General features: G+C 39.9%; 1 protein-coding gene across 3 annotated transcripts in view; it reads right to left on the bottom strand.

Annotated features, from left to right (window-relative positions):
- NF2 (NF2, moesin-ezrin-radixin like (MERLIN) tumor suppressor) overlaps nt 1-25,227 on the bottom strand; it is a 47,406-nt gene that overhangs the window by 6,594 nt on the left and 15,585 nt on the right. For 2 of the 3 annotated variants that reach the window (XM_072148573.1, XM_072148581.1), the window contains exons 11-16: nt 23,210-23,323; nt 16,469-16,591; nt 15,252-15,469; nt 12,976-13,081; nt 9,910-10,043; nt 7,484-7,631 (exon numbers count right to left, since the gene is read on the bottom strand). In XM_072148573.1, the coding sequence (XP_072004674.1) occupies nt 7,484-7,631; nt 9,910-10,043; nt 12,976-13,081; nt 15,252-15,469; nt 16,469-16,591; nt 23,210-23,323 (843 nt within the window). Of the gene's footprint in view, nt 1-5,513; nt 5,547-7,483; nt 7,632-9,909; nt 10,044-12,975; nt 13,082-15,251; nt 15,470-16,468; nt 16,592-23,209; nt 23,324-25,227 lie in introns of all 3 variants that reach the window. The other variant, XM_072148590.1, reaches the window with a different exon arrangement.

Genomic DNA, 25,227 nt, shown 5'->3' with positions numbered 1-25,227 from the left:
ATTACATAAAAATCCTAAAATTATATTTTGAGGATTTTTTAAGATTCTGTATCACACAGTTATAGCGTACCTACCAAAATTACATTCTTTGTAGGTGGGAAAACCTTAAAAACACACACACACATATATATATGTATATATGTCTGTAAACAGGGGTGGTATGCAAGATGGACGACCTTAAAGTAAACCTATAATACAAATCTACCATCAGAAGTAGACCTGATGGTAGATTCCTCCTGCCTGCCTCTGCCCTAATCTGTAATTTAATCATTATGGAACCTAACCTAACTTTATTTTAGTAATATGTAAATTAACTGAAGAGGCTACTGGGGTGTGTACTAGCCTGGCCAGGCACTGGGAGCTAAGGCTACTCCACGCCCCAGTAGCCTCTGCAGTTCATTTACATATTACTAAAATAAAGTTTTTAAAAAGTTAGGTTAGGTTCCAGGATTATTCCATCCAGGATTAATCTACCATCAAGCCTACTTCTGATGGTAGAGTAAACATGGTAGCTTTCCTGTAAGTCAAGGACCGCCTGTATTTGTTCTCCACTGCACAGAGATTTCCAAGCTAAAGAATTCCTTCTAATGTTATGTTCTTGAGTCTTCTCTCTGACACCATACATATCCTTTCTATTATTGCAGTCATGGAGCTAGGGTGATCGCCCACCTCCCAACTAAAAGTGATTGAACCTACAGTTTATATTCATTTTGCCACATTCTTATTACCGTGGGAATTAGTCCTCAATGGTTTCTTCTTTACAGGCAGAAGCTCTCTGTTGCTTACTTTATTGAGCATTAAATGTATTACAGGATGTTACATTAGGATCTCAATCACAGGGATACCCTCAATCTCCACTACTGAAACATCATGGGAAGTGGTAAGCCAATTGTATCACACATTCACTGCATGCAGATGTATTATAAAGAAGATGAAAATAAATATTTAAGAGGCCAAACACAGGCACGATACATATTTTAGATAGTTTGGAGCTCAATGCTGAGGACCATGTGACAGAAATGTTTTAGGATTCTGGGTGGTTATCAGAGGCAGCTGATGCACATACTAAAACGCAGGGTTTACGCTCCGGTGCACATCGCAATGTGAGCGGGGGGAAGAGGGAGAGGGGAGGGGGATTCCCTTGGGGCGCCTCCGGCTGCCCCCATTCTCTCTGTCGGCCAGCTCAGCTCTCGCATCCAATTAAGAATGATGCAGGGCGGCTGGCTTCCCCTGGAATATGGAACACCTCGTGTGTGAGAAGAGGAGGGCGGCATGATGAGACAGAATTGTGGCACAGAGGAAAGCCCCATACACAATGGGAGGGAGCACACTGATTTATACTGCAATGCTTAACCCATGGAACAGCACAACATGGGTGTATGCACAAATGAAAGATAATAGAAGAAGCTAAAGAAGAGTTCCTTTCCAAAAGAAATACACATAAAATACTGCTTTTACACAAGTCTTGTAATATACTTATCTATCATAGGGTAAGCTACATCTGTGCTTGCCAGGTTCTATTACACATTCAGTTATAAATGGTGGAAAAAATAGCATAGCAGTACGTACCAATAACGGATGCATAAAGGAAGTCTATTAAATTCTATGGAAGAACGGAAGCGGAATAGAAGACCTTCCTCTTTTAGTTTCCGTTTAAGGAGAATGTAACAGAAAGCCTAGGCAGGTGTGTACTGGGCCTTATAACAGCTGGTTTCATCACTTGAAAAATGGATATAAGAAAAACTGTTCTGTGGCCTATTATAGCCATCATTTACATTGTTTCTTACTGTACAATGCAAACTTCAAACACTGCATACAAAAATGAGAACAAGTTAATGCACCAATAGTGAAACATATTCAATGTTTTGCTTCCTACTTGGCAGAACAGTAGAAGTCGCAGGGGCTTGAGCACAGATGTGCCTGTCAGACCACATATTGTTCTGTGTTAAAGATGTAGGTACTAAGCTTAATGCTATCCCACTGGATTAAATGGGTTGTTGAGTACAAGAGTTATAAATATAACTTCATGACGCCAAATAATGCTCAAGAATCAGCACAACATATTGTCATCCGTGATCTATTTAAACGTCAAGAACCCTTTAACACTTTCAGTTTTGTTATTGCCACATACAGAGATTTATTTTCCATTATCTCCGCTGTAAGAGGGCTTGTTTTCTGTAGAACAATGAACAGTTTTTAATAACACTTTTTTTTTAGATACATAGGTCTAGCTTGTTGGGTGAAATCTACCAATTTATCAGTGCTTCTACGCCACTTTCTGGAAAAACAATCTTAAATTCTTACAAACTGCATGTGAGCGTGGATGGCGCTCTATATTTTTTCCAAATCCAAGAAAGTGAGCAGAACTCCAGTTTCAAGTGAAAAAAAGTTTTTTTTTCTTCTTTATTCCATAAAAAGAGCCGAAACGTCGCTATTGTTACCTTTTTATGGAATAAAAAGAAAAACACTTTTTTTCACTTTAAACTGGAGTGCTGCTCATTTTCTTGGATTTATTAATGAAGGACTTGAGGCCTAGTCCTAGGATGCCTGCACCCCCTGGTCTTGATTCTAATTGTGATGCTTGATCTTTCTAATCTTATATTTTTTCCGGTGACAGCACACAAGTCTCACTGTACCATGCTGTTTACAATGTACTTCTATGATGTCTGTATGCTAGCTCCCATTCGCACAGCTAGCATTAGGTCATCATATACAGTCGTGTGCAAGGTACCTAACCGTGTAAAACACTGCACTAGGCAGCCTAATAGGCCTTACCTCTGGCAGACCAGGGAGCATAAATAGGGCCCATTTACCATATAATGACATCATTACCATGCAATCTTGTATGTGGGAGTACTGATGCTTCACAAAAGACCCCCCCCCCCAACATATATGTCAGTCTCTATTTATTGAACCATCTAAGGGGTTAAATGCTCATGATCTGCATTTTTCAGGCCATGAGCACATAGTTGGCTTGTGATGTTCAGATATGTCATAAGATGGAGCATGTACACCTCAGTCTCCCAGAAACTCCTCGAAAACACAGCTTCCATGTGAACATAAACAGGGGTATGGAAGTCCAGTTTGCCTCAAAAAACAAAAGATCTGACACTGATGTTCTGTGAGCTTGAAATTTAACTTGAATCCCTTAAGAAGTTTTTCTGGGCTCTTTTGTTGTCTCTTTGATTTTCATCAATTTTCCTCCTGCGGCCACATCCAGGGAAGTTGGCATACAGGCGGTCCCCGACTTAAGGACACCTGACTTACGGACAGACCTCTCTGCCCACTGTGACCTCTAGTGAAGTTTACTTTAGTCCCAAGGCTGCAATGATCAGCTGTGTCTGTGATAAGCTTTATTGATAATTCTAGTTCGCATGACAAATTTTGAAAATTCAACTGTCACATAGACAAAATATCTTTTTTCTGGAGTTACAATTATAAAATATACCCGTTCAGACCTACTTATAAATTCAACTTAAGCATAAACCTAAAGTACCTCTCCTGTACGTAACCCGGGGACTATCTGTACCTCAACTTTTCAGTTAAATAAAGATTTGTCGTAATCAAATGTCCAACCTTTCCTTGCTCCATTCCATTACCAGGAGACAAGGTGTCAAGATGATCCCCATAGAAACTAAAGGGATCCGGTCACCAGCCACACCCCTCACAGTCCCCACACAGTAACTTATAGCTCACTATATGTGTCAAGCACTTTTATGCACCACCTCAATAAAGTCATGGAGGCAAGGACGCTCGGGCATAAAGCTGACCCTGCACATCCCTGGCTAGCTTGCTTGGTCCCACCCAGGTCAACATCTGCAAAGAGCTTGTATATTCTCTCTGTGTGTTAGTGGGTTTCCTCCGGGTCCTCAGGTTTTCTTGTACACCAAAACCTACTGGTAGGTTGATTAGATTGTGAGCCCCATGGGACAGTGACCAATTTGGCAAACTTTGTGCAGCGCTGCGTAATCTGTACTTGCTATACAGGCGGTCTTCTACTTAAGAACACCCGACTTACATACAACCCCTAGTTACAAACGACTCTCTGGATGTTGGTAATTTCCTGTACTTTAGCCTTAAGCTACAATAAACATCTATAACAGTTATCACAGGAGTCTGCAATGAAGCTTTATTGTTATTCCTGGTTCCTATAACAACCCAACATTTTTAAAAACCAATTGTCACAGAGACCATAAATAAAGAATTATAAAAGGCACTCCAGGAAGCACAGACACACTGTGCATGTGTTAGAACCAGGCACCAGAACAGGACAACACCGCCGTGAAGGGGGACAGGTTCGACATGTGAGGGGACAAGAGGAGGCGGGGTAACTTTATGCTGGAGAGCTCCCCTGCCTCCTTGACTTTATTAAGGGAGTGAATAAAAGTGCTTTTTAGAAGAATGGTGACATGAAATTACTAAATAAAGCCATCAAATGATGTTCAGCCACCATTAACCAAATGTGGATGAGTCAAGTTTAGCCAAGTTTCATGCTACTGAGAAAATTCCCATTGCATAGGTCGAATATATGCACAGGTCAAATATATGCACAGGTCGCTATCTACCTAATATCTGCTTGTTTCTGCTGCCATAATTTCATACTATTTATTACAGGAATTTAGTAAGATGAATGTACTTCATTTTTTTATGTTAAAAAAGGGCCATTTTTGGCTTTAAATGGAATTATTAGTTGACTTTGTTTTACTGAAAGAAAAGAGCAGAGAAAGTATAGAAAAGCATAAGTATTCATTATTTTAAAGAGTAGCTTTTATTTAAGTCATTATTAATATAGTGTTAAGTCATTAAAGGCATATTTGTAATATACCTCTGTAAGAAATCTTCATTTGTGTTAATATAAAACCACACTAACACTCCTCCTTGGTAACCTGTGACTCCTGTATGGCAAAGTAATCCCATCCTCTGTGTAACAGAGACGATGTATTAATGTGTTCGCCTTTTGTCTGATGGTGGGTGATTAATCTGGAGCAGTAAAAGGCCCCATAAAATGGCCACACAATGGGCACCTGGTTACTGTGCGCTGAGCTCGTCTTTCTATAGAGGGGTGACGAGAGGTGACAATTGCATGTTCGCATGCATGAAGTAAAAATGTTATATTTAGTTATAAAAATGTTATAGTTTCCATTTAAATAGGACAGGAAAGTTACAGAGCCTTGCTCTTCTCTATGTAGGAGCAGCCAACCTCAGCCTGTAAAATAGACACTACACAACCTGAAGATGGGATTCCTAAGGTTTATGAAAAATAATAAAAGGAATCAAAATTTCTTAATAAAGTATATTACAAAAGTACCCCTAAGGACACCCCCAATACACAATATTAAAAAGGAACCGAAATAATAGCTACTGTTGAAGACTGTAAATGTGTTAGGGAAAGGTGGCGTACTAATTTGGAATAAACAGCCCCTCATGCCATAGGAGAGCTGCACTCAAATTCTCACACACAGGTTAGTTACATAAAGATTAATATTACATGCGCACACATACATACAAAATACCTGGCACTCTCAGATGCAGACTGCTCTCCTTCCCTGACAGGAAAAAAACAAAAATGCCACGACATGTGAACATGATATTAAGCAATGAGATGAACTAGCAAGGCTTTCTCTTACATCGTAAGGGCTAGTGGTGAATATATCTCATATAGAAATAGCAGCCCTGTGCCAGCCTCAGTTTATGGCTGGCAATGGCTACATGACCAAAGCTCACTACATCTCAGTGATTTATGGTAGAATGGCTGCAGCGTTACCTTACAAATTTCACATGAAGCTGGGAGGTTGGTCCAGCTATTCATGAGCTCACTGCACTATAATGAAGTGAGGTCAGTTCTACACCCATGGTCAATCCTAGAAACAAGCAGCAGGCAAGTCATGTGTTTCAGATGGAATAAGCCTGACTATATGGGACCTAACTCTATAGCAATTTTTTATTAGATGTTATTATGTATCTGCAATGTAATTTGTGGCCACGCCTTAGGGTGATGCCACACGTGGCGTTTTTAGTCCGTTTTTAAGCATGCATTTTCAGTCCGCTAAATTTAGGTTAATTAAACATAATTGGGAAAAACTTGTCAAAAATGGATGGGTTTTCAAAAACTTATTCGTTTAACATGCTGAAAATGCATGCTTAAAAACGGACTAAAAGCGCCACTTGTGGCATCACCCTTAAAGGGGTATTCCCATTTCAGCAAATTAATGTTATTGTTTGTATGATGAAAAAAGCAATATACAATAATATAAGAAAGAAAGAACGAACTTCTACTTCCTACTGGTTACACTTCTGGCCTTTGCTTAGGGTGCAGCCACACGTTCAGTTATTCAGATGCAGTTTTTGAAGCCAAAAGCAGGTGTGGATCATAATGGGCGAGACAAATAATTGAAAGGTGCTGCTCCTCCTCCTACTTTTACTCCATTCCCGGTTTGGTCATCAAAAACTGGTCCGTTTTTGGTTAGGGCATTTTCAGATCGTTAAAAACGCATGCGTTTTTGTCAGTTTTTAATTGAGCAAATTCAAAAAACCGGACAAAAGCGCACGCGTTTTCAAAAAACGCATGCGTTTTTAAAAAACGGATGCAGTTTTTAACGACCTGAAAAAGCACTAACTAAAAACGGCCCAAAAATAGCCTAAAAACGCCACGTGTGTCTTCACCCTTAGGGTGCAGTCACGGTCAGGCTAATGCATGTACTTTAAAACAGCTGAAAAGAGTTTTGCCTAATTAAACAGCTGTTAACACTTGTGTTGACAAAACGTAAATGTTAACGCTTGCATTAATGGCATGCGTTAATGCAATGTTATCATGTGCATTAACATCACCTTAATGGTTGTGTTTTATTACGCAAATCGATCTCACGCTGGTGGAACTTGCTTTGAAATGTTTGTGTTAGACGCGACGAGTGAATGCAACGAGTGAATGCAACCTAAAACGGACCATATGTAAATAAAGCAACTCAGAAATGTCAAAGTCTGCCTTTGCAAAAAGAAAAATTCGGAATGGCCATTAAAACCACCAAAAAAAAAAATATATGACCCTCCAAGCTGTTCAATTACATAATGCTACAATTTTATTGTAGCGCTATATAGTATACTCTGTTACCATGCTACTGCGACTATGAATTTTCTTCAGGGGTCTTCTGTCCTATGGATAGATAGTGGGGGTGCCCCTGTTGAACAGTTGTCACACTACATACAGCCCTATTTCAAACACAGCCATAATTACAGTGAATACAAGCAGCTCCTGAAGCACAACTGGACAGTCGATGGGACAGTCGGTGGGTTGAGTGGTGTTGTTCCAGCTGCAACCTTAAGGTGCTGGGGGTATCACCACACAGTCAACTATCCTTAGCTTAGAACATTGGACAGCATTTCATAAAATGAAAAAAGTTGATGAAATTTACTTATATTTTGTTCTAAGGAATGGAAACTTGAGAAGTCCTTCTGGTCATGTTGCTCTAACATTAACTTTGCTCACCTTTTTGATTGTATTCTGTTTGCTGCCTGCATTCTCATGCATTATATCAATTGCACTTTCACGTTCCTTCAGCTTGAGGGATTCTATTTCAGTTTTCAATTCATTTAACTGTTCTTGTAAATGACGACTTTTTTCCATGTATTCCACCCTGAAAATAATAATATGAATCAAGACAAAGAAACTTCGTAAAATCAGAACCTTAAAGATTAACTGTCATTTTCGATAATTTTTTATACTGTGTTGGGGGGCAGTGTTATGAAAGTTTTTGCAGTTTACTTCATACTTAAGAAATTCTGCTTTATTTGTAAAGAAACAGGAATCAAAATGCCCCTTAGTAACAGTGTTACTTCTCTATTGTCAAGGCTGAACCAATACTCTCTCTCCCTTCATCTCAGTTTGTTTAAATAACTCTCAGCATTAAGTGTTAACCCTTTCTGCGCTCTCCCTGGCTGTAGTATGGTATGAGCATTATCTTCAAATATCGAAAGTGAAGAGGGATGCCCAGGAGCTGTGTAAACACAGAGAAATTTGATTTAGTTCAAATTCAGCCTCTTTAGACACACACTATTTAGGCTGTAATGCATATCTCTACAAGAGTGAACTAAGCTGAATTTCTTAATAAAGTAAAATGTTAGAAAAAAAGTCACAACACTTCCCCCACCACCACCACCACGAGACTACCTAGGCTGCATGAATATTATAGCGTCTACAGGTACGGAAATCACTTCCTACATGTTACTAGATTCAAGCTTCTTGAGGAATGTAGGATGCGTCCCTTTGGTCTATTATCAATCTGCAGTTTCAGGACCTTTGGAGGACCTTAAAAGGTCCTGGAATGGCTCTTGTGTACATCTGTATTGTGAACAGGAACAGATGTATGAGGATTTCATGCGTGAAGGTCCTTCTAAGTATAAAATGTGGTCGGTGGTTTGGGTGGCCATTGACACCGGGTTAAAAATAATCTCAAGTGACAGTAACACTTTAATTTTTTAAAAGGCTTTCATGTAAAATGACATGGATCATGTAGTATGCATCTCTTAAACCGACATCACTCCCATTCCAAAAACTTACAAGGTTTCATCCAGACACACAGGAAAGGCTAGAAATCCACTGTTAAGCCAATGAGGCAGGTTCCCAAGCTGCCAAAACTGTACCATATAGTGGTGGCTGTTACCATTAGATTTATTTCATGTTAGTTGAGACTGTGGCATTTGGCACACGTGAAAGCACCCTAAAGGACATTTGTTAATGTCAGGCTTTGTAATGGTACATTTTAATGAAATGCCATTAATAAGCATAATCACCTGGTGGGCATGATATTAGCATATACTTTTCTTTCAGAAAACTATTTATAGCTATAACTCTGTCTACATATTAGCATATGCTCTGGTCCTGCAAAATACAAATGTATGAGCAGTCATGCATAAACATTCACGTACAGTCCTAAAAATGTACAGTCCTGGCCTATAAATTAATGTACAATGATATCTGAAGTTACAAAATTCATTAGTTCTGGGACCATTTTCAGGTTAAAATACTGTAACATGAGACCTTAAGGTTTTAAAAAACACACAATGTGTTGCAGGGCCTCCAAAAAGTCATCTATAATTAAGGAAAAAAGGTATGGGAAATAATCATAGCAATTGGCTGGATAATCTGTGCATTACTTATAGGTGCTGTACTCCGATCAATGTTGTCAAGAAAACATCATTGTACGCTTAAAATATTGTTAATGGAGGCCGTTATAACTTGAAGGGCTAATTTATATAACCATGTAGCACAACAAGGAGACTCTACACCTATAAATGTTGCAATTCATTTACTAGGGTCTTTAAATTTGACTAAGGGCAATATCTGCATGAAGTCTGCACCTGTAGGATGATTGAACATGGTGCGGGCCCCTACGAACCCATATCAGTGGCCAAATTCACCCTGGATTTGCACATCCATTTGGACGCGCAAAAAAGTTTTCATCTACCATCCGAAAATCCATATTCAAATCTCCACAAGGTAAATCAGATATCAGAAATCTCATTACATACCATGGTACAAAATTATGCAGTCAATTTTCCTGCACATAAATCTGCTGACGGTCAGAAAATATACTGATAACTAGTCTCTTATGAAGATGAAATTGTACTCCCAATCTTGTACATAGAATGATGGCAATCTGTATACATTGCTGCAAAAAATGCTGGTAATTTATAAGCAATTTGGATTAAAGAAGTAATTATATATATATATATATACATACATACATACATACATACATACATATATATATATAGGTTTTCTAGCCACCTATGCTACTACTTAAACACACAAACCCATTATAGCAATGGTCTATCCTATGGATATATCATTAGTAGTATAGGCGGGCAAAAACCCTGCACATTTGATAACATCACAGGTAAGACCGCTCTTACTTTTCCTTTTCAATTTCCATGGACAGACGTTTCATATCAGTGTCCTTGAAATCATAGGGCAGGCTGTCACCGAGGATGCTGAAACTTGGCACATCGACAGGGGGCACAGAGCTGCTGCTAGTTCCTGCTGCTTGCTGGAAAAGTAATGACTTGCGTTTAGAAAAATTGCATGCTATAGAAAAGTACAAAAACAAAAGCAACAAGGTACACTAAGATTGGTGAACAGTGGAGTATTGTAGTTCCTGCTCTCAGGTACAGCAAGTGGCCAAGATTATATATAAATATATTGTAACCTTGTATTTATACTGGGCTACCATAGATGCAGGATAGTCTTTAAATAGAACCTGTCAGGCAAATTAACTCCCAAAACTAAACTTATTTTCATAAACTTCCATTAGAAAGCATTGCCCCTATCCCTTCATTGTCCCTCTACATGCCTGTAAACTTAAGAAATCAGGCCCTGTATGTATAGCAGAACACGTCAGGCACTTGTGTAGCTGATGTCTGTGTCTCTCACATGTGTATAGCAGAACACGTCAGGTACTTGTGTAGCTGATGTCTGTGTCTCTCACATGTGTATAGCAGAACATGTCAGGTACTTGTGTAGCTGATGTCTGTGTCTCACATGTGTATAGCAGAACATGTCAGGTACTTGTGTAGCTGCTGTCTCTGTCTCACACATGTGAATAGCAGAACATGTCAGGTACTCGTGTAGCTGATGGTTGTGTCTCACACATGTGTATAGCAGAACATGTCAGGTACTCATGTAGCTGATGTCTGTGTCTCACATGTGTATAGGAGGTTGCAGCATATCAGCAGATAAAACACAGACACTAGCAATGCTTTACTATACATTACACACAGACATAAGCCTGGGGAGGAGAAGGGAGGGGTAACAGGGGTGACATCTCTTTCTCCATGTGGCCAGCCTCATTTACATAATAAAGAAAAGATGATTTTAGAATGATTAATGTATAAATTGACTACATAAAGGTTGGGATGGAATCTGAGTGAGGTGCTCCAACAGGTAGAGGTGACAGGACTAGTGACAGAGACCTGATGTCCTTAAAAGGAAACCTACCACCACAGATCTCCCTATAAAGGTCGATCGGGTGGTAGGTGCAATTATTGGACGTGAGGATAGCCCTTTTAAGGGTTAATCCTCACGTCCCCGCAATCTTTGTAAAACTTTTATTTCCCTAATATGCAGATTTTCTAAAGAGGCTACTGGAGCTTGGAGTAGCCGGAGCGGAGGCTACACAGCGCGGTCTACTCCATGCCCCAGTAGCCTCTTTGATCCTCCTACTCCTTCGGCACGCAGAACAGAAGGACCGTGCCTGCGCGGTCAGTGCTCCAAAGCCGGATTCATTAGGGGGCGTACCGCGGTGCAGCGGCACTATCACTGACTGCGGTCGCAACCTGGCTTACTCACATTGCCGGCCGGAGAGCCTGGATCTTATGACAACCCAACATTTTTAAAATCCAATAGTCACAGAGACCAAAAACATTTTTTACTGGGGTTACAATAATAAAGTATACTGTTCATAAAAATTCAACTTAAGTACAAACCTACAGAACCTATCTTGTACGTAACCCCGAGACCACGTGTATATAAAACAAACATTTTACTGGACATCAATGCTCATACACACGTTTGACCCATGGACACAAATAACGAATGTATGTCATGAGCTTCACATTGATACTAAAACAGACATTCCTAGAGGCAAATATTGAGTTGTCTTTGTAACGTGAAGGCGTACACTTTCTGTCATTATGGAGTGTCAGCATTTAGACTGAATACTGCTGAATTACTACTTTTCCAACTACAAACATGATATTGGTTTGAAAATGATGAAAAATGCTGTTCAAAGAAAAGCAATTATAGGATAAGAAACAAAAAATTACTCTTTCTCTGCTCTTCCTTTTCAACTGAACCTTGAGATGTGCCAGATGTAATGAACGGAAAGGATTGTAAATCAGTGCTGCCAAACATCATCTAGTATGTAACATGGAACAAACGTTTTAAGAAAAAGCTTGCTCTTACGTGCACAACAAAATTCTATTGAGGCGTTTTGCTGGGGGAAAAAAATGCTAAACAAACCATACACCTCTCCGGTCCAGTATTGCCTCTGAGTGAATCTTCACATAACAGCAGTAATAATTTGCAGAGTAATTTTACACAGCGGGAGATCAATACAGTTTAAATGAACATTTGTATTGGTGTTCTATTAAAGTCAAGTGTCTAGCCATCTTACACTCTAGCTCTGACTACCCAACTGGAGATCTTTCAGGGAACAGCTGCTTAAGCTATATGCATAATACACATAATGACTCTGCAAAGAAGGAAAAAGAAACATACTGAAAAATCTTAAAATGTCAGAGCCATAAGAGGATACAGTAAGGCCAATTCAAACCAATAAAGAGATATGATGGTAAATTCATAGAGATTTATAAGTGAAGGGATGTAAGGGAACACAATTCCATGTTATTCTAGGCCTTTCGTTCTGTAGTTATTCCTGTGACCAGCTCCTCAAGTAGGATATTCCATAAGGGCGAACGCACCAAGAGTCAAGTATCTACTCAAGTATTTTTGGGGCTCTTTAGAGGATGGCTTAAACAGCTTGCTAAATGTGGCACGTGAGGTGTTAACGTCTGAAGTGGATTTGCGACAATTTAAAGTACAATGTTGAAAATTTGTTGAAACTAGTTTCTAGGTTTTTTTCTTACACCAGGATGGCACTGGGTGGGTTTGCACCTACATTTCAGGCATTTTGAAAAGTGCACTCCATAAATCTGTCTACCACTAGATTCCTATGATAAATCTCAAGTAAACATCTGAAAAAAAAAGTGATGGGGGTTGGCTCATGCTCACAATAAATTGCTTATTTGTTGCAAAATCAGCGGATGCAAATGTTTTGAGATATTTAAAAAATCTCCCCACAGTAAATGAGGTAAAGTTCTGGTTAAGCAGACATGTCACCTCCACAGACAGCACCCCATGAGTTCACCATTACAGGGGCAGTGGAGCATAGATATTAGGTGTTGCCATTAATCAAGCCTTACCGTATAGGCCGTTTTGCTGGTTATTTCCAATAATTTTTGTTTGGCTCTACGCTCAGACTCTCGGGCCTCTTGTAAATCTTGCTTCAGCTGCTCTGCTTCTTTAGCTCTTAGACAAGGAAGGAATAATAACAATGCACATTAACACAATATTCTAAGTATCTTTACCTGAACATACTGTTTAGCTGGGCATGAAAAGCACTGACATTTTTTTTTTTAAATAAATGAATGATGTGATCAACCTTTAAGGCGTTGCCCTATTTGGACGATCTCTATCCATCTGTAACTGGGGAGCAGTTGGTTAGACTTCATTTATCCAGCAGCCACACAAAGGAAGGAGGTGACATGGTGACTTCATTTTTGACAAGTTCTGCATTGGGATTATATAAATATAGCTAACCAAGCTACAGATAGGAGGGGGAACCACCATAAAGTAGATAATAAAAGTCATGTGATATACAAACACAGTAGATTAATACCTAGCAATCAACAGTGCAGATCGTGCAAAGTATAACAAATGCATTACAATAAGTGCACAATAACCATTCAGCAGCAGTAGAAATATATTGCTTGATAAAGAGGCACAGAAAGGATCAAGCAAAACTACCTATAATGAAAGAGCAGCGCTGCCCAGCAAAATCCCCGACACATGTTTCAGTTAACAAACCTTTCTCAATGGGTAGACCCTTGATGCTGTATGTACATGCTATGCTGTACGATTAAAGTGGATTTATTTGTAGGAATCTCACTGGATTTGCTGCTACATTACTTCATGAGAGAACACAAAGCATCATGGGACGTGAGAGCAGCTCATAACTGACTGGCTTTAGGGCAAAGACGGAAAGGGGTTATTCTTCGCCCACTGCACAGAAGATGATTTGACAAATAGCTTTCAAAAAGGAAAATGCAATAACTCTGAAAATTCTTTTTGTTTTGAAAGGAATCCATACGACATCAGGTAAAATCACTATAACATCAGAGTTACAGGTAGATAGACTGTTGTTCATAGGGGTTTCAGATTACAAATAACCATAGTCTATAGAATGGAAGGATTATGATCCAAACAGAAGTCCTCCAGGATCCTGCACTGGACAACTACACTCAGAAGTCAGTATCTCTACCTGCTGAGGAGTGGAAATTGGAGACAAGATCTGTGATGATGTCCTCAGCATATCATCAGTACGTGAGGTAGAGATTAGCTGTGATATAAGTGATAAACTGTTCCCACCAGTTTTGAAGATCATTTTTAGTAAAAACGGAGTACCTTATATACCCGAGTATAAGATGAGGTACCTAATTTTAACACAAAAAACTGGGAAAACCTACTGATTCAAGTATAAGCCGAGGGTGGGAATTGCATTGTACACAGCCTCCCAGTATATAGCCAGCCCCCTGTGGTATATAGCCAGCCCACTGTGGTATATAGCCAGCCTTACCCCTGTAGTAAAGAAAAAATTAACACTATACTCACCTTTCCGACATCTCCGATAAGTCCTCTTCTGCTTCAGATGCTCCGGTGCCTTCTCGGGTCCTTTAGCTCCTCTTCGGGTCTTTGCGCTCGGCTGGCACACAGAATGACGTCAGCGGTCCGACGATTACATTGTACCCCACCTCAGCATTGGATAGCGTTACCAGAGGTTTCCGGTAACGCTATCCTTTAACACTGCGGCGTTTGTTTAAGCACTAGGAGCTGCTTAATTTAGTAAGCAGCTCTTAGTGCCGAAATTATGGGTGACAGGTCCTCTTTAAAAGAATGGTGTCATAAACCTAATTTAAATGTATCGCTGGGGGATCCAACAGATATGACTCCTATGATATGCAAATGTGGACAGAAGTTCCACTGACATACACCAAACCGGAGGGACTTCAGAGTTGCACAAGTCCCAAAGAAGAGGCTTGTCCTGTGTGAAGGGACTTTACTTCCCATTTTGAGTAATTTTTATGCTCAATTAGGATATATTCACACAAACGTTTACCCGCTGGAGAGTAGGAGGGGTGACCCTTCCCCTCTCTATAAAAATGCAGAGCGTACAGACCATAACATGGGGAAAGATGGGACATGTCACTTTTCCCCGTGTACGGAGCGGTACAGTACTGTGCCGTCTTGCTTCGTGCAGCCATTGCTATAATACGTCCCCCATAAGTATGTTGTGAATGTAGTCTCTTTTTGTAAAGTATCATTTTCAGATCAAAGCAGATAGCAAGAAAATTCCTATTAATACAGTATTCCAGACATAGCTAGTGTTAACAGATTAGCCCATATATACATATACACTAACCTTCTCTCAGATTCTTCTGCCATTTTTATTGCCAGCATCTCAGTCTCAAGCACCTTTTGCTCCATGAGCCGCTTTTCCTCTTCACTACGTATGGCTGTGGCTTTGATCCTCTGCATCTCCTGCTCAGCCTCAGCAGCTTTTTGGGCAAGTAGTTTGGCTTCCTCCTCAGTAATCTGAGCCTTTTCAGCTAGAAGGTCAGCTGTTTCTTCCGATCGCATCTAGATGTGAAAAAAAAGACATAATTAACGTCATGTTCACTTATATACTGCAAAAACATTGGTAGACTAGGTTCCAAAATTCAAACAAAGTACACATTTTCCCATGTTTTGGCTTGTGGAATTGCGGCAAAATTATAGCTGAAGCCAAATCCGTGTGTGAAGATAGGCTTAAAGAGTTTTTCCCACAAAATTATCAACATTTTTCATGTTTTGAAAGACTAGACTTTTCTATTGTAAAGGAAATCTACCATTATACTAATGAGACTGAAGGGCTCTGGGGGGGTATTACCAAAAGCCCTATGTGCTGCTAGTTCACAGACTGTTACACTGACCCCCCCCCCCCCCAACCCCCGTTGCCCGCCCGTACAGTACCGTAGCGGGCAACGGGCGCACCTCTATAGAGATACATGGCGCACGGCGCCGGATGGGACAGGTCTTTTTCCCGGGTACGAAGCGGAACGGTGCAGCACACCGCTCCCGTAGGGTGCCATCTATGGAGGACGTATATCGGCCGTATATACGTCCTCCATACAGTAGTGTGAATGTAGCCGAAGCCTGGTTTATCATTCTCGCTTTAATACATGTTCCCACAGCTTTTACAAGAATGTGATCTCCTGACATGTCAAAAAATGCCTACAAAGTGATGACCCATTCATTTAATAAAATATTAGAAATATTAAAAAAAACTGTCCTGTTTGCACATATCAACCATTTACAGCAAAGTGCTGTTGTCACATTATCTCTTTCAGTTTTCATAAATATGCCCCACTTTGTGAATGCTCATACATAGTAAACCAGAGAAGTTTTCTGAACAGTCTAACAAATTTGTTCCCAAGAAACACAGCGTATAAAAAGGATGAAAAAAACAAACAAAAAAAAAAAAAAAATCAACATGTGGTCCAGGGTACATCACGGAAGGATGTCACACATAAAGTAAATGCCCCCAACATGTGTCTAAGCAAATTTAGAAATTCCGATAACATTATTTCATGCACCTACAAGAGCATCATTGGCCATCTGTGCCTCCTCTTTCAGCTGCAGTAATCTTCTCTCCAACTCATCCCGGGTCCGTTCAGCTTCTTCCCTCAGTTGCTTTTCCCGTGCTAGTCTTTGGCGTTCCATCTGTAATAAAGTCAAAATAAAGTAAGGTTAACACCGTAACACCACATTTTTAAAAACCATTTGTATTCTTGAACGTCATTTTCACGTTTCTTTGTATTTATACCTTTGAAAGGCATGTGGAACATCTTTGTGAATTATTATTTTTAAAAGATAAAGTAAACTGCACAAATAGTGCAATATCTATGCTAGTCATCCCGCATTCACCTTTACCAGCAACATTGTTCTAAACGGTCCAGTAAAATGAGAAACATTTCTTTACCATGTTCTCTGTCTGGGCCACATCGCCTCCTTGTGGAAGAATGAGAACTGCGGTGAAATAGACAATAACTCAGACACGCTTATTTTTCTCCACAAACTTAGTGACATGAGGACTTTGAGAAGGATGAAGAACTGGTAGAATAACTTGCATTGGATAAAAATCATACCGACTTGCCATGACCATTCTCAATGTCTAAATTAAGTGAACAGAACTACAAAAGTTTGCACACGTAACCCATATGGCTAGTGGAAAATCAAGTCAAAATTTCTGACAATATGCCTCCAAATGCTATAAATCTGAATATAAAGCTGCTAATTGATAAACTCACATTGATAAAAGGAGACTTAATGTATGTCATAAATCTATTACAATTGACACAGATTATTTCCTGCAATAAAAACTGTAACTTTTGTAAATTTAGTAGAGGGCTTGTTAATTGCAAAGGAGTTGAAGTTTTTGATGGTGCCCATAACTTATTGACTTATTGTCGGACGAGGGGGGCAGGGGGAGAGGACATGAATAGTACGAATTGGTATTCTACTTTTGACATAATCCTATGGGTTGGAAGGATTCTGGGGATATTAAATTTTAAATTTGTATAGTTTTTCTATCAATGGTTTGCTATACACACATAAAGCAATAAACATTGTTTTTTCCATAACTATCTTTACTGGGAAAACACACGTTGCTCCTAACCAAACACAAAGGTTTTGGTGACACTGCATTTCCGTTCGATGAGGAGGTTCAATACACTTGCAATGCGCTTTTAAAACAAAACCCAAGCAAATTTTTGGGCCATACCCATACATATTGTCGCGCTTGCAGACACTAGTCATAATCCAAAAAAGTTACACTCAGCTTCTAAACTTGACTCATCTCAGGCAAATATGACTCTTTCCTCTTTTCACATGACTTGGGAAGATTATTATTATTTTATAGGTAAATGGATTAGATTTCAAATAAAATAGGGAAAGGACATTTCATACCCTATTGTTTGCAAAGTAGCAAATAACTAAACTTTGAAAATACTGCATATCTGAACAACAATTGCATTTCTAAGTATTCGGGCATGAGGTGGCTTAGTGGTTAGCATTACAGCCTTGCAGCGCTGGGGACCTGGGTTCATGTCCCAGGGTCAACATCTCCAAAGAGTTTGTATGTTCTCTCTGTGATTGCGTGGGTTTCCTTTGGGTCCCCAGGTTTCCTCTAACACTCCAAAACATACTGGGAGGGTGATTAGATTGTGAGCCCCATTGGGGACAAGGACCAATTTGGCAAACTCTGTGCAGCGTTGCACAATCCGAAGGCACTATATAAATAAAGGAAATATTAATTATTATTATCCCATCTTTGAGCAATAATTGAACAGAGATGTACAGTAAGCCTCTTTAAAGCATGTCACGGACACAACCTGTGTCACACAAACTCCGAAGGACCAAGATACAGGGAAATCACTGCAGATTTGAACAATTTATATAAACTTACTTTAAAGCTGAAACACCCAACTAGAATGTTGGATTACTGTAAAACTCCGCTTGTAGCTACGTCTCTGGTAGATAAGTAAATGATCACTGGTGGGGTAGAGTAGATCCCAATGCTAGACATACCCACAACACACTTGAAGACTATTTCCCTGGTTGACAGACATTAGAATGAGGGGATGGTTTGAGGACCTGTTAGTATTTTTGAGAGCATTGGGACAGCGCAGTACGGCATATCCCTCAGCTTGTTGACCACTATGCCCAAACACCAGTCTCTGTCCAGACCAGTTCCAGGTGCATAGCAGCCATTACGTGTCCTGGCATTGACAGCAGCCATTACGTGTCCTGGCACTGACAGCTAGCCACCATCAGCTTTCTTTACAGCGTGTTGTTATAGCCCTGGACTGCTAATAACACTACTATATTATTGATGAGAAACTGCAACGTAGGATCTGTATTTCTTTTATGGTCTGCATATAACCAGGCTAGAGGTCACAAAACAATGTGCCAGAACCTCATTTTAATTGTTTCCCAAATAAATATATCCTTTTACTGTACTCGTATAATAACCTCACACTTAAAGTTTCATTTAATTCCAACATCTCTTTCTTGGTGTGAGTTTTTTAGATTTATAAATGCATTTACCGTATATACTTGTGTATAAGCCAAGTTTTTCAGCACAAAAAAATGTGCTGAAAAACCACACCTCGGCTTATACACAAGTATATTAAAAAAATAAACACACTCACCCATTCGGTGCTCCCGATGCTCCACGCGTCTTCTCTTCTTACTTCTCTGCGTGTAACAGCGGCCAGAGCCGCATCCAGGCACTCTGCTGGCCGGCGCACAATATGATAGGGGTGGTGTTGACACTGATGACGTCATATTGTGCACCGGCCAGCAGATTGCATGGACACACCTCTGTCCGCTGTTATCGCGCTGAGATAAGAAAGAAGAGGAGCCGCGGGGAGCTTCGGGCGCCATGCGAACCATTGGGAGAGCCAGAAGGTGAGTATGTAAGTTTATTTTTTACACGCCTAGGGCTACAATGGAGCATTTCATCTGAATAGGGGGGGCTGGCTGCATGGGGCATTTGATACCTGGGGTGGCATGCTGGCTTCATGGGGTGGCTTGCTGCATGGCGTAACTGGCATAACTGGTAGGGGGGCTGTGAATAATGCATTTCCCACCCTAGGCTTATACTAGAGTCAATACGTTTTCCCAGTTGTTTGTGGCTAAATTAAGGACCTTGGCTTATACGGTATTTTGACCGAGTACCTTGTTTACAAGGAAATGCAGCACATTAAGACAAAAGAGTAAGCTGAGCTGGCAGACACTAAGAATAATCAAAAAGTGGGCCCATAAATAATCAAACATTATATAGATATGTAATTTAATATTCCAAACCAGTAAAATGGATGTAAGACTTTGTACCCTTGAATTATCGTATCTAGCAGAAATGCCCTTGATGTGTGTAGTCCATCAATATTAGCTGTCACAGACAGGCAGGTCACTTTCTCCTACAGAATCCGCACACTCATCTCTTTTAGTGCACATTATATTGATGGGCACAAGTAAAATTATCAACCAGAGGAATATGTCAGCAAAGCAAAGGCTCTATGCACAGGCTACTGTTGCATACCTATAATTTACTGCACTGCAAAAAGAAAGCAGCCGCATCAAGGTAGAAGTCACCATCCCAGCTAAAATATTATAAAGAAAACAACTTTTAAGAATTGCAAAATAACTTGAACTGGATAACATACATCTCAAACATGTCACGACTGGAAGCAAACACCCAGGTGAGTGAGTGTGTTGAATGAAAGTAAGTCCCATAGTATACATGCATTTCATAATAGCACTATTATGGACAACATAAAACCTTAGGATAACATTTTTTGAGGGTCATTATCAGATTTGTACAATTATATTGAACTATATAGCACAATGAAATAATTTCAAAATAACAAATGGGGGAGATTTATTACAAGACATCTGCCATCAGTTTCACTGAAGGTAGAATAGTCCTACTTACAAGCTCCAGATGAAGCGTTCATCTTTTTTTTTTAGAACCCTGTAAGTTGTGATTTCGGCAATCTAGAGTTATAAAAAATTATGCTAATGAGTCTCAGGTTCTCTTACATATAATTTATTCACTCCCTCATATTAGTCTACCAGTCCCATCTGGTCTCTGACGTCACTCTGTACGGGCGAGACCAGGCAGGAGTGAATTAATTATAAGATGAGGGCTCAGAGGAGCTCCGGTGACTGTATATTGCTGAACTTGTGATGTACAGGGTTATAAAAAAAAAAAAAAAAAGAAGAATAAGATCTGAGAAGAACGATTCATTTGGAGCTTGTAAGTGGGACTAGTCTACCATCACCACTGTCGCAAATGTATTTAATTAAGGATTAATGGCGAAAAGCCCCACTTGTAGGCACATATTTGCCAAAAATTCCAAGCAGAGTGGAAAAAGAGACACAGTACCATTAATTGTTTACAAACATTTATCTAAAATGCCGAACAACCATCCTTCCAAATAGGTTCCAGCACTTTAAAAAAGTTAAATAAAGTTAAGAATTCCTCCGACTGCGTGAGATTACATAAGGCAGAGGGAGGGGAGAGGATTACTAAGGGAGCAGGGGGAGACAGTGTAACTGCCTGTGAAACACAGTGCTGCTCCGGTATCACCCCCAGAGCCTTCCGGGCTCATTAGAATAATTTTAAAAGGAAAGAAGGAAGGGGGCCATGGATTACAAATATAAGATTACAACAGACATGGTGTCTGGATCTTAAAGTAGTTGTCCCTGATTTATCCATGCTCGATTTCCTTTAATTACATTTATAAATGTTTTACCACATTTAAGGTGAATTCTTTTAACTTTGTTCTACCTTTTTGGTTGTGTTGGAACCTATCGCTATTTGTTTTTATCCTGGATTTCTCTAGAAACAGACCAGGCTTCTAGTGTTCACTTTTATAAGAACCACATGGATCTATTAGTTGTGAACTAAACAATTCTCATGATATATGTGATGTAGGGCCATTTACTGGTAGAATACCAGTATTATTAAAGGGCATTGCCCTAATTGGTTACCTTGCCATTTGTCTTTAAAGTTACATAAAATGTAGTATTTTCTTTTAAGACTTAAATATATAATTTATTAATATTATTATCAGCTCCTTTGAATGCCAAGTGCAGGGCAGGCCTATTTTATTTTTCTATCCTGTAAAGCAACCAAATGGACCAAGTGGGTGTCAATTTAGAGCGAGTGTGATAAGCATTACAAAAACCACAACTCTCAAACTCCATTCTCAGTGACCCTATTGCAGATTTGCAGAAATACATCAGGCAACAGAAAGTGATGCAAAGTGTTTGTTGTTATCCTGTGATTAGTAAATAGTGACTCCTTCTGGACAAGCTAGGAAGTGGAGAAAAACGCAGTAAAGCTTATCTGTATGCTAGTCAGGCAGTCCACTGGATGAGTGAGCGGGAGGAGATGAGTTGAAGGCTCGGGCCTGTGTGTTTGAATGCTAAGTGCTGCAGAGGCGTCACACTGCGACGGCCCATTCCCTCCAATAGCATTAACATTCCTGTCCGGCTGCATCAACACTTAACACGGCTGTCATCAGGGGATTGGGTAATTGTAGAGCACACTAAGACGCAGTGTGCCAAGAGGACCAAGCGCCTAACTGTGTCTGTGCGATACCCTGCCCTTAGCAGAAAATAGAAAGGAGCAAGGGTTAAGTGCAGCTTCATTGTGGAAAGCTGTACAGAAATCCATCAAATGCTTGAATAAGACACACCATCTTAGCCATTTTATTAACATGTCAGAGGCAAACAAATATTGCCCTTAGAGAGGTTTGAGCATTAGGCACTACTGTATTTCACTCTGTGGCACAATGGCCGCCTGTGAGGACTTTAAATGGTATCTCTCAAAGAACAAAAAAGAAAAGATAAAAACAAAGTATGATTTATTAGACTGAGCATACCACACAGGTTAGGGTGCATGTATATGATCATGATGCAGGAAAGAACAATGGAAGACCAAGCACATTATCTCTTGTGGAATTATAGCTATATTTCCTATATTTCCTTGTAGATTAACAACTGATGTGTATATACTTTAAATTAAGCAGCATTTCATAATAAAGGTATTAGTGAGCACCACGTGACAGGGATATTGATATGGGGAGAAAATCCTTACAGAAGTGGTTTTACCTCTACTAATTCTAAATTAACCAGAGTGTGTGTTATAAGAGAGTAACACATGACGGCAGGATGACACAACATAGATGAGAATGTTATATTGGTCTTTCACAGCTTTTCTCTCACACATTTTCTTACAAAATGTGTAAATGAATAGGTGTCTGTGGGCAGGAAAGCTGGATGTACAGGTTCAGACTAGCATCATGGACAATGTCGCTAATTATAATGCTCCCCCTCATTATAAATCAATAAAAAATTACATAAAGTAAGTTTACACAATACCTGAACACTGCCATAAGAATCTAGAAATGCAATGTGAAGCTGATATTTAGTGTATTCGAACTGTAACACCTATGTATACCATATTTTTAGGACTATAAGGCGCACTAAAAATCCTTTGATTTTCTCAGAAATCAAAGGTGCGCCTTATATATGAAACGTACTTACAGACAATAACTGCCTTGAACTGTGCACAGGTCTGCCACCTGCTGGTCATTCATCCTTATAATCCGGTGCGCCTTATATATGAACCTAGATGTTTTAGCAGGCATTTATTGAAGGTGCGCCTTATAATCCGGTGCGCCTTACAGTCCGAAAAATACGGTACTCACAACAGGTAGTAAAACATGACCGTTCAGCAGGTCGGCACTGAATGGAATTTTTACTCACTTGTTTTCTGGCCTTTTCTTCCCGTGCCTGAGCCTTCATTTGTTGAACCTCAAGGGAATCTGCTTTCCTTCTACGCATAAACAAGTCATGGTTTCCAATACAAAGCTGTAAAATCTAGACAAAAAAAATAAACACAAAAAAGAATTGCACTGTGGCCACTGGGAGGTCTTATTCTGTTTCTGTTTTGTGTTCCTACAATGTAATGGTATTTGGCTATATTATCCATGTAATGTTGCTTTAAAGCTTGAATTCTAGATTACTAGAAAAAGGTTTTTTGATCTGGCCGGTGTGCTTTCAGGACAGGATATGAGGGTTTGGTTTTTGCTGTAAAAGTTCTCTTTTTTCCATTGGCTTAAAGGAAACCTACCACTAGTGGCAGGTTTCCGATGGCAATATCGGGCACCAGCTCAGGCTGAGCTGGTGCCGGAGCTTATTTTAGTTAGTGTTTTAAACCGCGGTATCGCGGTTTAAAACACTTTTTAAACTTTATAGCCGGCGCAGGCAGGTACGCTCTCGGCGCTTACCGTGCACGCGGCTCTCATTCACTTCCTATGTAGCCGCGTGCACGGTAAGCGCCGAGCGCGTACCTGCCTGCGCCGGCTATAACGTTTAAAAAGTGTTTTAAACCACGATACCGCGGTTTAAAACACTAACTAAAATAAGCTCCAGCACCAGCTCACCCTGAGCTGGTGCCCGGCATTTCCATCGGAAACCTGCCACTACAAGTGGTAGGTTTCCTTTAATTTTCAGGGTTAAAAAAAAACATACTGATCAAAATTGTGGTGGCAAATGTAATAAAGGAGCAAGTCAGCCACTTGATTATGAAGTAAAAAGCTATCACAGCTCACGTTGTTACAGTATGAAAACATCCTAAAATTATTCTGATCTACAGAGACACTAAATATATACATGTTTTGTTTGCTACCTTGCAGGGAAAACAACTTGTTATGGAACATGTATTTATGTGTCACCATTATTAGGACTTGTGTTTCAAGCTTCCCTCCGACTTAGCAGCTGCCACCATTGACCTTGGAATAAAACTGCATGAAAAGGACCTTTCTCTATTCAGAGAAGAGGTTATTTGTTGTTGGACATGAAATATATTTTTCATAGTAAAAAATGGCAGCAAAATAACCATATGTGAAAAAGTGAGGACGTCTGTAGACTTTCTAAATTCAGAAGATTTATACATAGTTTGTGAGTAAAGATTCACTGTGACTTGTTGTGCACTCATTTATGTCTGTATCAGGAATTGACATCACTCACTGTGTAACTTTGTTTTTAAAATCTTTTTTTTTTTAAATTTTATATTGCAGTAAACTGTATCAATATAAAATACAACAAACATTATTGGGTAACATATATTGGGTATATATACACTCACCGGCCACTTTATTAGGTACACCATGCTAGTAACGGGTTGGACCCCCTTTTGCCTTCAGAACTGCCTCAATTCTTCGTGGCATAGATTCAACAAGGTGCTGGAAGCATTCCTCAGAGATTTTGGTCCATATTGATGGCATCACACAGTTGCCGCAGATTTGTCGGCTGCACATCTATTATGCGAATCTCCCGCTCCACCACATCCCAAAGATGCTCTATTGGATTGAGATCTGGTGACTGTGGAGGCCATTTGAGTACAGTGAACTCATTGTCATGTTCAAGAAACCAGTCTGAGATGATTCCAGGTTTATGACATGGCGCATTATCCTGCTAAAAGTAGCCATCAGATGTTGGGTACATTGTGGTCATAAAGGGATGGACATGGTCAGCAACAATACTCAGGTAGGCTGTGGCGTTGCAACAATGCTCAATTGGTACCAAGGGGCCCAAAGAGTGCCAAGAAAATATTCCCCAGACCATGACACCACCACCACCAGCCTGAACCGTTGATACAAGGCAGGATGGATCCATGCTTTCATGTTGTTGACACCAAATTCTGACCCTACCATCCGAATGTCGCAGGAGAAATCGAGACACATCAGACCAGGCAACGTTTTTCCAATCTTCTACTGTCC

This window comes from Engystomops pustulosus, chromosome 1 (genome assembly GCF_040894005.1).
Source record: "Engystomops pustulosus chromosome 1, aEngPut4.maternal, whole genome shotgun sequence".
NCBI lineage: Eukaryota > Metazoa > Chordata > Amphibia > Anura > Leptodactylidae > Engystomops > Engystomops pustulosus.
This window is presented reverse-complemented; position numbering and strand designations above follow the sequence as displayed.